General features: G+C 44.9%; 1 protein-coding gene across 1 annotated transcript in view; it reads left to right on the top strand.

The window, feature by feature from the left end:
- The first annotated feature begins 805 nt into the window (after positions 1-805).
- Positions 806-15,295, top strand: part of LOC136625606 (uncharacterized) — a 532,926-nt gene continuing 518,436 nt past the window's right edge. Inside the window, exons 1-2 of the mRNA XM_066599945.1 lie at positions 806-831; positions 4,577-4,649. Of these exons, the coding sequence (XP_066456042.1) occupies positions 4,596-4,649 (54 nt within the window). The 5' untranslated portion in view covers positions 806-831; positions 4,577-4,595. The remainder of the gene's footprint in view (positions 832-4,576; positions 4,650-15,295) is intronic.

Here is a 15,295-nt window from a genome sequence, read left to right as displayed (position 1 = left end):
CAGGTGATGCGGAAGTGACGCCACATGACCAGCGATGCTGCGCTCCCTACAGGCCGCTGGGTACCAATGCTGCAGATTTTGACCGCTCTGGATGCTAAAAAGACTCTGCGACGGGGGTTCCGTTTTCCCGCTCTGTTCGGAGCACACGAAAGAGAAATCCCCGTGGCTGAACGGCTGCGTCTTATGATAGAACCGAACAGCGCCAAACGAATCACATTGACTAAAATAGGGTCCATTCGGTAAAAAAAAAGCGCTGTGGGGCGTGTTCTTTTACGCACAGCAAACTAATGTAGCGACTGAAATGGTTAATTAGTTCCTAATGTGTTCTTTTTCCAGCATCTCCTTGCGCACCCCCTTTGACTTCTATGGGAAGCTTTTGTGCGCAAATGCATAGAAAGACCGCACGTCTGACAATGTGATCGCAGTATAAGCGCATGGGAACAAACCCATTGAAATCAATTGGTTCTATTCCCTGCGTATTGCGCTCGGAAATACGTCTGTGTGAAGCCGACCTTTATACACAGCATGCATCAGGTGCGGCCATCTTTGTTTATCCTGGCCGGAGGATAGCTTTAACCCTATATTAAAGGGGGTTATACAACTTTAAAAATATATATATATTAAAATAGTTTTAAAATGCTATTATATAATAGTTTTTAATTGGCATTCAATGCCAGGAGGAGCCCCAGAAGGCACCACTGCCTGCTCGGCTGCTTTACATCACTGATGTTTGGTATTCTCCTCAGGGAGTCCACAACATACAAGAAGTCCCCTCCCGTGACGTCATCACAGAGCGCCGCCCGCCGGAGGAGATGTCAGCGACCGTCCACAGTATGTCCCTGGGTGTTGTGTGCTTGTGGCTGCCGCCTGCTGTGCGTTGTGTCTCGGTGCCCACTGCTATCTCCCATTGTCATTAGTGTGAGGTAACGCCATACTGCCAGTACCGGCTCCTCACTGCCCTGTCTAATCTGCTCTCTCGGGCTGCTCTGTAGCTGCAGTGGGAAGTCACTGAGGAAGAAGCTACCTGGGCGCGGAGGATCATGGGACTTGTAGTTTCCCGCTCTCATTATAGCCAATGTAAACAGCAGAGCTGCTGCCAACCCCAAAAAGTCAGAAAATAAAAACAAAGAAATAAGCCCAGCGGCCCCTCTCACACAGGCATACACGTATTTGTGCTGGCTTAAGCGCTGCCTAGTTACGGACTGAACAATGTTTTTTGCACGTGCATCGGCGTACTTTACTTATTGCACCCACAAGACATGTGCATTTGCGTGCGACAAACAAAAGCGCACTGAATGAATTGGCTAATTGAGACGCGGCTCAGACGACCGTGTCGGTACAACGTATTCCTTGCATAGATTGCGCTGTACCAATCTGCGGCCATGTTGCCGTTCATACGACTTGCGTTTCTCGGACCAATATTACGCTCGTCCATATGAATGAAGCCTTGGCTTGCTGCTGTGAATTATGAACGAACTATGGCTTCATTCAACTGCTAGAGACTATCGTTACTTGGTTAATGTTGATCTGTGATAATTCACCCTAATGTCACACGGCGTGTGTGATATCAAGCTGTGAAACACGGTTTAGGTTACTAATCAGCTTTTTCAAGAATGTCTGCTGGATATCTAGACGTTGTTTCAAACATTGAATGTCAGCTATTTATAATTATATTGGGTTAAGGCCTCATTCACACGAGCGCTGTTTTGGCGCATTATAAGCGTGCAAAGAAAGCGCTTCTATTAGAACAATGGTTTCCTATAGAAGCATTCACATGAAGGAATTTTAGATGCGCAAAATACTCGCACCTGACAAAGACAGAACATGCGGCTGCAAACTCGCATCTAAGGTCCGTGGTGCATTAAAAGATAGGACCTGACGTATCTTTGGCGCATGCTTTCCATAGACTTTCATGGGAGCTGGATACCACACACCTCCGATCATGTGAATGGGCTATTTCACAGCTAATTTAAATAGCTTAAATTCACCCGTTCACACGATCTTTAACCCTTTCCAATCCAATTTGTATCCTGGTTTTCCTAGGGGGCTTACTCTTTTTCTGCCGTTATACAATGGCGCTATATGCTGGCTAAAGCCAGTACTGCATGAGGTGAGACGTTGGATAGGCTCCAACGGCAGAGAGGCTGGCAATATACAGTAAGAGAACCCCTGCGGATGTCTTCCAACATTGGAACTGTACAGCCTTAACCTTTTGCAATCTAATTTTGGATTCAGGGTTTACTACGGGGCTCTCTCTTTCTGCCATTATACAATAGCGCCATCTGCTGGCTAGAGCCAGTACTGCTGCATTTGACATGCTGGAGAGGCCCCCCGACAACAGAACGGCCAGTAATCTACAGTAAGAATACCCTGCCGGATGTCTTCTAACATCGGAGCTGTACAGCCTTAAAGGGGTTGTCCCGCGGCAGCAAGTGGGTCTATACACTTCTGTATGGCCATATTAATGCACTTTGTAATATACATTGTGCATTAATTATGAGCCATACAGAAGTTATAAAAAGTTTTTTACTTACCTGCTCCGTTGCTAGCGTCCTCGTCTCCATGGTGCCGACTAATTTTCGCCCTCCGATGGCCAAATTAGCCGCGCTTGCGCAGTCCGGGTCTTCTGCTTTCTTCTATGGAGCCTTTCGTGCAGGATGCCGGCTCCGTGTAGCTCCGCCCCGTCACGTGCCGATTCCAGCCAATCAGGAGGCTGGAATCGGCAATGGACCGCACAGAAGAGCTGCGGTCCACGGAAGAAGAGGATTCCGGCGGCCATCTTCACAGGTAAGTATAGAAGTCACCGGAGCGCGGGGATTAAGGTAAGCGCTCCGGTAAGCTTTCTGTACGTCCCTGCATCGGGGTTGTCTCGCGCCGAACGGGGGGGGGGGGGGGGGTTGAAAAAAAAAAAAACCCGTTTCGGCGCGGGACAACCCCTTTAAATCAGAATGTCTTCAGACGTCAGACAGTGGATTGGAAAGGGTTAAATCATAATATCTTCAGAGGTCAGACAGTGGATTGGAAAGGGTTAATGCAGTGTAGCCACCATCTTCTCATGCGCCTATACTGCGCTAAAACAGCGCTCGTGTGAACGAGGCCTGAAGGTCTGTTTAGACCTTCTAATTTTTTGTTTGATGTCAGAGTTCGCTCGGGCAGCCTGGTTATACCGGCAGATACATCGTTGTCTCGTTCAATTGAGAAATCATTCAGTCGCTCACATTCGCTGTTTAAGTGACTGGGTTCAGGGTTTCCGCCTCGCTGTGCAGTTTTTGGAGGAGGAAAAATGGAAAAAAAACGGATCCGTTTTTTCCCTATTGATTTCCCTATTGAAATGGCTTCCACTTGCTTTCATTCTGTCAGGTTTTCCTGCACTATTTTTCCATAAAAAAACAAACAAAAACAAAAGTCTTTCTGTTTCGTTTGAAACCGCATTGAAATCAATGGGGAAAAAACGGATCCATTTTTTTTAGTTTTATTTCAGTTTCTCTTCTTCAAAAATGTGAGACGGAGACCCTGAACTGACCCTAAGAGTGCCTACCCACTAGCGTTTTTTTCTCTAGCAATGCGAGATTGAGTGCCTCGCAGCACAGAGAAAACTCAGCGATATCGCTCATTGTTTTCAATGGGGCCGGCGGCAACAGCGCCAGCCCCATTGAAAACATAGGGAGTACATCGCGGACTTCTGCCACAGCTGTGACAGCTATGGCAGAGGATTCCTTCATCCCTGCGGGGACCAGCAGTCAGCAACACTGGTGATCTAGACGCACTGCCTTCTCGGAAGGACAGCGACCCGCGCCATCTCTGAATATTCTGCTAGGTACCAGCCCATGTGTCGTACAGTCTGAGGCCCATCGGCGGGACGCTCTGATAAGGGGGGAGGGCGGAACTGGGACTGTAATGGCCTTTTACACGGGACCATCATTGTTCCGAATAGTTCAGATTTCCGTAGATACTGTAACGATAAACGCATGCAGCGACTGGACGAGAATTGTTCAGCCTCTTCACAATGAAAACTGAACGCCGTGTCGTTCAGTGTAAATAGAAGTCGGTCATTTCTGAGCAACTGTCCATTTACTGTGAATGGAGGCAGGTGGAGAGAGCGCTACCGTCCCACTCCACCTCCATACCGGCCGCACTCTGAGCGATGCAGTCCTACTCGCTCCTGTTTGACAGCACTGCGGCGAGCATCACTGGGATGATTGTCGGCATTGTTTGTCTGACATTTCGTCGCGTGTAAAAGGACCATAAGCGTGGAAGTAGCGCTGGCACAGAAGCCGGTGCTGAGATGACCCCACTCTGAAGACTGGAAGAGCCACGGTGCCATGACAGGCCATGTTAGCAAGTCAGCATCAACGAGAAACTGTGAGGAACATGTGGGGATTCCAATTTGAATGCATCTTACATATGTAAATATATTTAACGTACTGTAATAATATATGCTTCATTGACTTTCCTTTTTTTGCATGTTTTCCTGCAATTTCTTATTTGTCTAGCATTGGGCGTTTATTACGTTGCCCCTCTTATTTTTGGGAGTCAATATAGGTGGTAGCTGATCTCATTTTTTCTTTTTAAGCAGAGGCGGTAAAGGATGCAGCATGGCGGACAACTGTTCTTGGTTTGGCGCTGAGCCTGGCAGCAGCTCCCAATGCGTGAGTACAACGTGTTAATCCCCAAGCATCTCCACAGGGATTTTCATTGCGGAAGTCATTGATTGCAATGCAATTCGTGAAACCCACGGTGAAAATCTGCACCAAAATCTGTGATGAAGTTGTTTGTGGATTTTCTTGCGGAAAATATCCACTACGTGTGCGCATACCCTTAGGCCACTTTCACACAGCCAAGAAAATCTCGCACAAATCTGAACCCCATTTTTTTGAATAGGGGCATACACATGGTGAATTAAAAAAACAAATGTTCCTGCATCATGGTGCCGGAAAGAATTGCAGCATGTCCTATGTTTGGGCTTTCGCTCATATCACCTATTGTTTTCAGTGGGGCCCGGCAAAACACTGAACGGCATGTGAGGTGTACGTGAGTGTGATGCAATGCGAGGTTTCATTTGAATGGAGTCATGTACATGAGCAGAGCGGGGAAAAAAACGCTGCATGTCCTATTATTTCGCGTTCCTCGGAGGATCCCTACTTTACTGAAGTGATGGGAGGTGTTTTTGACAGAAAAACGCCTCACATCACCGTGAAACCGCATGCTGGCGAATGCAATATTGCTTTTGGCCATCTGTGGTATACCAGCGGAAGCAAAAGAGATTTTCAGCCAAAAACGCCTCGCATCTGTGAAATTTCGATCCCCTCGCTTGAGTTTCAAGTGGGATATAGAGATCGGAAGTGCTTCCCATTGATTTCAATGAGAAACCTCGCGTCGCACTCACATGGACATCGCACAGCATGCTAGAGCCATGCGATGAATTAAAGGTCTAATTGAAATCAATGGGCGATGTGTTCCGATGAACGCAAAAAGATATAGCATGCAGCAATTTTTTTTCTCACACAACGCTCGTGCATATGAGTCTATTCAAAAGTATGGGGTTAATATTCACGTGTCTAACAACGCACAAATCTTGCGCAAGTTTCTCGGCCGTGTGAAAGCGCCCTCAGGGTTATAAGCTTATTTTTCCCACTTCATACCAAGCATTTTCAATTACATAAAGTATTCCTTCCGTAGTATGGTAGATTAAGGCCCCATGTGAATGCAGAGCTTAGAAGCAATGTTTTTAGAGAAGAACACCGTGGTACATATATAATCTGACTATTGATTATTAGGAAATTATAGCACCAGTGTTTCTGGTGGTGCAATACGCCACAAAGCTCTGCTGCATGTACGTCACATACACAGCACTGCTACATACATTTTTCATCCCATACAACAGGGATCAGAAGCAGCACAGCACTGGGGATGAAGGACCTCGGATGACATCACCGCCATGCTCTGCCCCTGATCACATGACGGTGACGCTCATCCTGAGTGAATGACTTACATGCTTTGCCCCAGATCACATGATGGTGATGTCATCAAAGGTCCTGTATCCTTGTGCAGTTACTATGAAATACTAACGAACACCTAGCTGGACAGCGGCCGTGTGCGTATAGGATTAGTGATGATTAGAGATGAGCGAACGTGTCCGTAACGGACACATCCGCACCCGGACACCGGCTTTAGCGAACACTGGAGTGTTCGCGCGTAAGTGTCCGGGTGCCGCCGGGGGGCGGGGAGATGCGCGGCGGCGCGGGCGGCAGTAGCGGGGAACAGGGGGGAGCCCTCTCTCTCTCCCTCTCCCCCCCGCTCCCCGCTGCACCCCCCCGCGCTGCCACGGCGGCCCCCGAACTTTTTCGCCCGAACACCGAGGTGTTCGCTAAGTTCGGTGTTCGGGCGAAAAAGGGGCGGGGCCGAACGTGTTCGCTCATCTCTAGTGATGATGTCACGGTCATGTGATCAGGGGTGGAGCATGTAACTCCCTCACTCGGGATGAAGGACCTGTGACGGCATCACCATTATGTGATCAAGGGCGGAGCATGTAAGTCACTCACAAACCCTCTGACTACTCACGGACGGACAGGTCGTCGTTAGTATTTTGATAGTCCCCTTAACGGACAGTGACAACATATTCCACAACACTTTACAAATCAGAGGGTCCATGCACAGAGAAAATCAGACATTACATATAATATTAAACTTGTAATGGATTTGAACCCTAGGAATGAGGGCCCCATTCATGAACTTACAACCTAAAAGTGCTTGCTCTGTACGATGTTTCAATTATCTTATATTAAAGAGGGTAGTATAAATAAGTAGGGGGTTACTATTATTACTGGGGCTGCTGAGGGGTGTTAATATTACTACTGGGGCTATTGTGGGGAATAATATTACTACTGAGGTGGTTAATATTATTACTGGGGCTGCTGAGGGGGTACTATTATTACTGGGGCTGATGAGGGGGTTACTATTATTACTAGGGCTGATGAGGGGGTTACTATTATTACTAGGGCTGCTGAGGGGGTTACTATTATTACTAGGGCTGCTGAGGGGGTTACTATTATTACTAGGGCTACTGAGGGGGTTACTATTATTACTGGGGCTGATGAGGGGGTTACTATTATTACTAGGGCTGCTGAGGGGGTTACTATTATTACTAGGGCTGCTGAGGGGGTTACTATTATTACTGGGGCTGCTGAGGGGGTTACTATTATTACTGGGGCTGCTGAGGGGATTACTATTATTACTGGGGCTGCTGAGGGGGTTACTATTACTATTGGGGCTGCTGAGAGAGTTAACATTATAACTGGGGGGTACTGAAAGGGTTAATATTATTACTTGGACTGCTGAGGGGTTTCTATTATTGTTGGGGCTACTGTAGGGTTATTATTACTCGGGCTACTGAGGGAGTTAATATTACTACTGAGGGGGTAAATATTACTGGGGCTACTCAAAGGGTTCATATTATTCCTGGGGCTACTGAGAGGGGTTAATATTACTGGGGCTACTGTGGGGTTAATATTACTACTGAGGGGGTTATTATTATTCCTGCAGATATTGTAGGGTTAATGATGATATTGAGGGGCTTATTATTACTAGGGATACTGTGGGGGACACTAATACTACTGAGGCCACTGTGGGGATCACTATTACTACTGAGGCCACTGTAGGGGAGTCACTTTTACTATTGAGGCCACTGTGGGGGTCACTATTGTAACTGAGGCCACTGTGGGGGGTAACTATTGTTACTGAAGCCACTGTGGGGGACACTATTGTTACTGAGGCCACTGTGGGGGACACTATTGTTACTGAGGCCACTGACATGTTGGCACTTTGCTATAAATAAGTGGATTTTGGGTGGCAGTTTGGGCACTCGGTCTCTAAAAGGTCCGCCATCACTGGTCTAGAGAAATGAAAGTTTCATAATCAACACAGAAGAGGGTTCTTTACTGTAAGAGCAGTGAGACTGTGGCACTTTCTGCCTGAGGACGTGGTCATGGCAAAATTGATAGAGGAGTTTAAGATGGGTTTAGATGCCTTTCTAGTGTGCTATCATATTACAGGATATAGACATTAAATAACCAGCGGGGTTGTTTATCCGGGTCTTGGAATCAGGTAGGAACTTTCAAAACGTTGATCCAGGGATTTATTCTGACTGCCATTATGGAGTCAGAAAGGAATTTTTCCCCCTAAATGGGCTACATGCTTTTTTTTTTTTTTTTGCCTTCCTCTGATGGAAACAGGCTGAACTAGAAGCGCATTGTCTCCCTTCAGCCTAACATACTATGTAAGAGTTAGATTAGGATGATATAGGCCTGTCTAACCAGATGTGTTTTTAGAGCATGCTTAAATGTGATGGATCATCCCATGATTTTATTGTTGTTCCCCATGCACCATCTGGTCCTTCGTGCTACTCGGCATGGTCTTACCACCAAACCGCCATTTGTAATAATATATGGAGAAAAATCCAAGTCACGGGAGGTAGCGAAAATAAAATGCAGATTTTATCTCGTCCTTTAAAATTGCAAAGCAATGCATGCTTCGGCCACGCAGGGGCTTTGTCAGGGAGGTAGTAGAAGGTAAATCTCAGCATAGCTATGCTTGTAATTGCCATATGTCTGCTTGACAAAGCCCCTACGTGGCTGAAGTATGCATTGCTTTGCATTTTTAAAGGATGAGATAAAATCTGCATCTTATTTCCGCTCCCTCCCATGATTTGGATTTTTCTCCATATCTTATTTTATTCTCTGACAGATGTGTAGTGTATGAAATCCAACAGAAACCTGTGTATGACTCCACGTGAGATTGGTAGCATATGGAGGCCTGCTATGCCTCCATGCAAAAAAAAAGTCATGCACAAATCCTAACCTACATCTTTAATTGGACAGAATGGTTTTCATTTCATGATCCTGGCTACCTCTTTCTAAGGCTGTTTTCACACGGCCCGAGAAAATCACGTGAGATTTATGCATTGCGAGACGCATAGATTTTGCACGAAAATGAACGCCATTCTTTTGAATGGGGTCATTCAAATGAGCAATTTTCTTTTTTTCACGCATAGCGGTGAGGGAAAAAATTGCGCTGCTATCTTTAGGCGTTCCTTCAGAATGCCTCGCCCATTGTTTTTAATGGGGCCGGCAAAAACATTTCATGGCCTGTGAGGTGCACGCGAGTGCGATGCAATGCGAGGTTTCCCATTGAAAACAGTTCCGAAGTGTTCCGAGGCATTTTTGACACAAAAAAACACCTTGCATCCGAAGGAAAATCGTGTCTTCCCAATATTACATGGGCGAGCGAGATATCGGATTTTAAAACTCGGCTCTATATTGCGCTCCCCATGTAAAATTAGCCTAAGGGTGCAATATAATTGCATTTTGGTTACTGTAGAACAACCTGATGGAATGCTCAATCACAACTAGATACGTTTCAGCAGATTTCAACTGATTCTTAAATCTTCCAACCATTGGCCTTAGTTTAAAAAAAAGTGTGAATCCAGTTAAAATTAAAATCCGTTGACTAATATATATATATTTTTTTTTACAAAAGATACTGTGTATTGCAAAGGAAAAAAAACAAGGTATAGATATAGCAATCACTAAAGGGGTTTTCCAATTATAAACTTTTGATTGTCTTTTCACAGGATCAGTGGGGGTCTGTCACCTGTGACCTCTGCTCTGCTGATCAGCTGTTCTCTGTGGTAGTGCCTTTGTGCACTGAGCTGATTTATGCAGGAAACAGACAGCTCTGTTTTCTCTGCAGTGGTCAGGCTTGGTATTGCAGGCAAAGTTTCCATTGAAGTGAATGGACTGTAACACCAAGCCTGGCCACTGCAGTAGAAACGGAACTGTCTGCTTCCTGCAGAAATCATCCTGGTGCATGAGTGCACCATCCTAATAAGTAGCTGATTAGCAGGGGTCTCAAGTGGCTGACCCCTGATGATCTACTAGTAATGAACTGTCCTGCGGCCATCAATTATTTATAACTGGACAACTACCGTGACTGTCATGTTGTGCTAACTTGATTTACAACATTGCAGTACATTGTAGTTAAGTACATTGTAAGTAAAGGTGCCAGTTAGGGGAAAAGTAGATCCAGTTGTCTGTGGATATGATGATGGCCTTCCAATGGAGTTAAGGGCCAAATCTGAGGTCCCAATCGCGTTCCAAGTTGCCCACCTTTGCTTTTGGTCCTTGACTAAGTTTAGCCTATTCTTGTGGCGACGTGGCTTGTTGACACGTGACTGTTGCCACTAATCACTGGCTGTTGTGGTCATGTGTTGACGCCACTGAGGTCATCACTGCCATTAGTGATTGGCTTCAGTTGTAACATCTCATGTTAGCATTACATTGCTGGAGAACAGTGAGAAAAGGGAAGCATCGGAACAGGAATAGAAGGGAATTGGGAAAGTATTACTACTTTTGATACTTTATGCCATAGTTAACTGTAAAATATTTTGTAGGGTTTTAATATTGTTTTTCTTTTCTTAAAGCGGTTTTCCAGGAAAGGTCATCAGTAGTTGATCGGCCAGGGTCCGCCGGTCGGGACCCCGACTGATCAGCTGAGCGGCGCATGCTGTCAGCTCTGCAAATACACAGAGGCCATGCCTGCAGTTACAAGCGCCGACCACTATATGGGAGGTCAGCGTGCAGACTTCTGCTCCAAATACACAGAGGTTGGAAATCAATGGGAGTGCCTACAGTTTCAAGCGCCGACCACTACATACCACTCTGTGTATTAGCAGTGCTGAAAGCATGTGCCCGCTCAGCTGATCGGTCGGGGTCCCGAGTGACAGACCCTGGCCGATCAACTATTGATGATGATATCCTGATGATAGCTCATCAATAGTATTTTCCTGGAAAACCCCTTTAGTGACTTCTCTCTATTCTTCCATAGCACTGTTTTATCTCTGATTTCCAGTGTCGGTTCACTTGTCTTGGCATGCTCTGATAAGAAGGCTTTATTACTGGCCAGCGCACTGATGCATTTTTATAGCATCATAATTAACATTTTACAGAACAAACTGTTTTGTGTGCATGGTCTAATGATGATAAACTAGCAGGATGGAAATGACATTAGATACATTGACCTAAGGAGGATCTCCCAGACTGCATAAACACAGCTGAACTAATGAATCATTACAAGTTGTCTAATTGTGTAGAGCCCTTTTACCCAGGCTGATAAATTGTTCATATTCTGGCATCCAGTGAGAATGTAACTGATTATCGTGCAGTGTAAATGCGTGCCCCGACTCAACGATGAACGCTATACAATTTGTTTCTTAAATGAGGGGGTGGCGAAAAAAGGGCAATTCTGGCATTGAATTTTTTTCTGACAGTGTTCACCTTAGGGTGCATTCAGACGACCGTATATCGGCTCGGTTTTCACACCCAGCTGGTATACGGCGCCTCTCTCTGCAGGGGAGGAGGCTGGAAGAGCCAGGAGCAGTGCTCTGAGCTCCCGCCCCCTCTTTGCCTCCTCTCCACCCCCCTGCACTATTTTCAATGAGGAGAGGCGGGATGGAGCTAATTCCCGAAGCTTAGCCCCGCCCCTGTTCCGCCTCCTCTCATTGCAAATAGTTTAGAGGGGGTGGAGAGGGGGCGGGAGCTCAGTGCACTGCTCTCGGCTCTTCCAGCCTCCTCCCCCTGCAGAGAGAGACGCCGTATATCGGCTGGGCGTAAAAACCCAGCTGATATACGGTCGTCTGAATGCACCCTTATAGTATTAATAATGTCATATTTTAATAAACTGGACCTTTACGATATCAGCAATACCAGTTTTTACACTTTAATTTTGTTTCTTGTGACAACTGGGAAAACCAGTTTTTGTTTTTTTTTGTTACTTTTAACATTTTTTGTAATAATTAAAAAGTCTTTATTTTAGTTTTATTTTTAGAATTTTTGTTTTACCCCTTACATGATTCTTAAAATATTGATAAAAACTGAATAGCACATAATTAGTATCGCCACATGCGTAACAACCTATACTGTGAAATATTACATTAGTTATCCAGCCAAGTAAATGTCATTGAAAAAAAAAACAATGCCGAAATAGCAGTTTGCTGTTCATCTCACTTCCTCAAAACCTTAATTAAAAGCAATTAAGAAGTTGTACATACCTCAAAATAGCACATATAATAAGTACAAATTGTCTTCTAAAAAAACAAGCCTCATCCAGGCGTCACAAAACCTTTTCATTAAAAAAAAGTGTCTTAATATTGTACAGAAGTGGTAAAACATAATAAAGCCTCTATAAATGTGATGTTGTCATAATCATAATGACCTGTAGAATAAAGGTACCATAATCTTTATACTGCAGGATGAACACCATAGAATACATTTTTGTGGGAAAAATTACTTTATTTTCCTATTGCCCCAGCAAAAAATATAATTAATAAGTTATTCAATACATTAAATATAGCTGAAATTAGTTCCTATAAAAACTAGAATTGGTCCCGCAAAGTACAAGTTGTCATACAGCTACATTGATGAAAAAATAAAGAGAAGTTGTGAACACAAAAGGAAAAAATAATTTACTGGTTCTTAAGGCCGAATGCCCACGGACGGATTATTGCTGCGGAATTTGTGGTCAGACTCCCACCGTAAATTCCACAGCAATGTCCGTCCATAGACATGCTGTGTTAACCGATTCTCCCCTGCGCAGAGTGGGGAAGACTCCCAGCATGTTCTATTCTGTGCGGAAAATTGCTTGGACAGCTTGCATTGCAGTCATTGGCAGCTGTCCGTCCTGCAATTCTTCCACTGTGAGCACTGCGGAGAATCCGTGTCACAGCCTAGCGCTGGCCCGTCATGCGCTGAATTCCGCATGCGCGCTGGCTTTCCTGGGCGAGACACTCACAGTGGATCCGGAGAGGTGATTCTAGGGTCTCTGGGGGGCGCTGGGTCTAATTCTGCTACGATATTTCGTAGTCTGAATCCGACCTGGCCCTGTCACTAAGGGGTAAAAATAGACTTAAAGCCACATAATTACGTGAAGTATGAGTTCAAAATCTACAATAAAAAACTGACATTTCAGGAGAGTTTTTCCAATTTTAATGTGACTGCTAGGCTATACTCACATGGGCGAGAGCAATGCGCTTGCCAACATGCGTTTCACATGCGGATGCGAGGTGTTTTTCATTCAAAGGCATTAAAGGGTTATTCTATCTTAGATATCTACAGCATATTCTGTCCCTCCTCTGGAACCCTCATCTAGCTCTAGAAACGAGGGTTCCCAATTAAATCCTGGCTGGCAAGGTACTGGCCGCCACATCCAGGCCGCAGTGGAATTGAGAGGCGGCAGAGTTAATGCAAAAAGCTGAGCTTGCTGTTTTACGTTGTTGCAATAATTCCCATAGAAGTGATATGTCCTAAGTGTCTAAGAAGGGAAAAACACTTCAGTTCTTCTTGCTTCTTGTACTTTACTTTGAAAGAAACTTCTGTCTCAAGGGATAGATTATTTTTTATTTCTGATTTATATATCTTTATAGCAGTATCATTAGCACGCTGTAAAGATTTGTATATCTTCACGTGAACAAACATGTTTGCACCACAGTAATGCTGAGTCACCTGTGCGGGATAAAGCCAATACATTAACCCCTTCCTGAATAACCTAACTATTTGTCATGTGGTCAGGAAGGATGTCATCCAAGTTACAGTAGCTCTGATTGTGGCCGTAAAGTAGTTAGTTGTCATGGTCAAAATTGACCTTGTGTCTAAACCCCTTTTCGCTCCTCCATAACATGGTCATAGGGTGCCAATTGCAGACTGACAAAAAGTGTAAGCTCCTGGGATTACCATGCATAAATGCCTTTTAAGTCCGTCTTGCACAAGCAATCAAATGATCGCAAGTTCAAGTCCCCTATATGGGCTTGAAAAAAGGTAGAAAAAGTTTAAATATTTTTATTTTAAAAAATGTAAAAGTTCAACCCTCCCAGTTTTCCCATTAAAAATATTAATAATGAAAAATAAAGTATTTTGTTATTGCCATATTAATAAAAGTTCGAACTATTAAATATATCGTAAAAAAAATTGCCAGAATTATTATTATTTGTTTTGTCCGATTACTCCAACTCCCAAAAAAATGTAATGAAAGGTGATCAAAAGATATACCATATTTTTCGCTCTATAAGGCGCACCTGATAAGACAAACCAAGGTTTTAGAGGAGGAAAATAGGGAAAAAATATTTTGAACTTACCCAGGGACATTAGGTGACAGTGCAGGGGATACTACAGGGCGACGGAGGGCCACTATAACGCCTTTCTTTTCTCTTCCACAGCAGGAGCAGTGGAGCTCTGTAATAGTGGCACTGGTGGTACGGCATGAGGAAGCTGATTGGTGGAGGTGGCGGAGCAGCAGCAGCAGTTTCCCCCAGCGCTCACCTCCAATCAGCAGCACATACAGGTGGCAGTGCAGAGGAGAAAGAGAACTGTTCTACTCCCCTGCTATGGAGCGGGCCCGGCCAGCAGCTGTGTGATAAGGACGTTTGATACTTATCACACAGCTGCTGGCTAGGTCCGAATTTTGGCACATTTGCTTTATAAGCACGTTTGGGAGGGAAAAAAGTGTGTCTTATAGAAAGAAAAATACGGTATTTACCTCAAAATTATACTAATAAAAACTTCAGATTATTCCGCAAAAAAAAAAAGAAAAGCTCTCACATAGGACCAACACCAAAATATAAAGTAAGGCCTCCCTCACACAGGTGTTTGCAAAAACGCAGCATTTTCAATGCTGCTTTTACTGTGGTTTCAGCAGCGATGGCATATATTTTCCCAGCATTTTTGGCTATGTTTTCAGCTGCCAAGGAAGCTGGAAAAAAAAATGGAATAGTTCCCAAGCAGGTGCCATCCAGGTTCCTGACGCTGCTCCCCGGCATTGCTGCAGGCTTCGATGAAGTTGTCAGCCTCCGACAGAGCATCTCTTGCTGGTCACAGGGTTGAAAACCCAACCTCCAGCAAGAGATTGCTCTGGTTGGCTGAGCACTGCAAATGGCTGTGATTGGTTCATCAAGCATTGGCTCTGATTGGCTGAGCATAATGGTCGAGAGCCAATCAGAATAATCTCTTGCTGGAGGCGGGGTTTTCAACCCGGTTACCAGCAAGAGATGATCTGTCGGAGGCTGACCACTTCACCAAAGCCGTTAGGGACCTGGACGGTGCCTGCTAGGTGAGTATTCCCTTTTTTTCCACATAGTGTAGCTAGGGCGTTTAACCCCTTGAGTGGCAGGTTTCCTACCACCCTGTCGTGCCCACCAGGGCAGGTTTTTTAAAATGGTCTAATCATTGAATTTCAACTAATTTTGCAGTTG

The sequence above is a fragment of the Eleutherodactylus coqui genome, chromosome 4, assembly GCF_035609145.1.
Source record: "Eleutherodactylus coqui strain aEleCoq1 chromosome 4, aEleCoq1.hap1, whole genome shotgun sequence".
NCBI classification, from domain to species: domain Eukaryota; kingdom Metazoa; phylum Chordata; class Amphibia; order Anura; family Eleutherodactylidae; genus Eleutherodactylus; species Eleutherodactylus coqui.
This window is presented reverse-complemented; position numbering and strand designations above follow the sequence as displayed.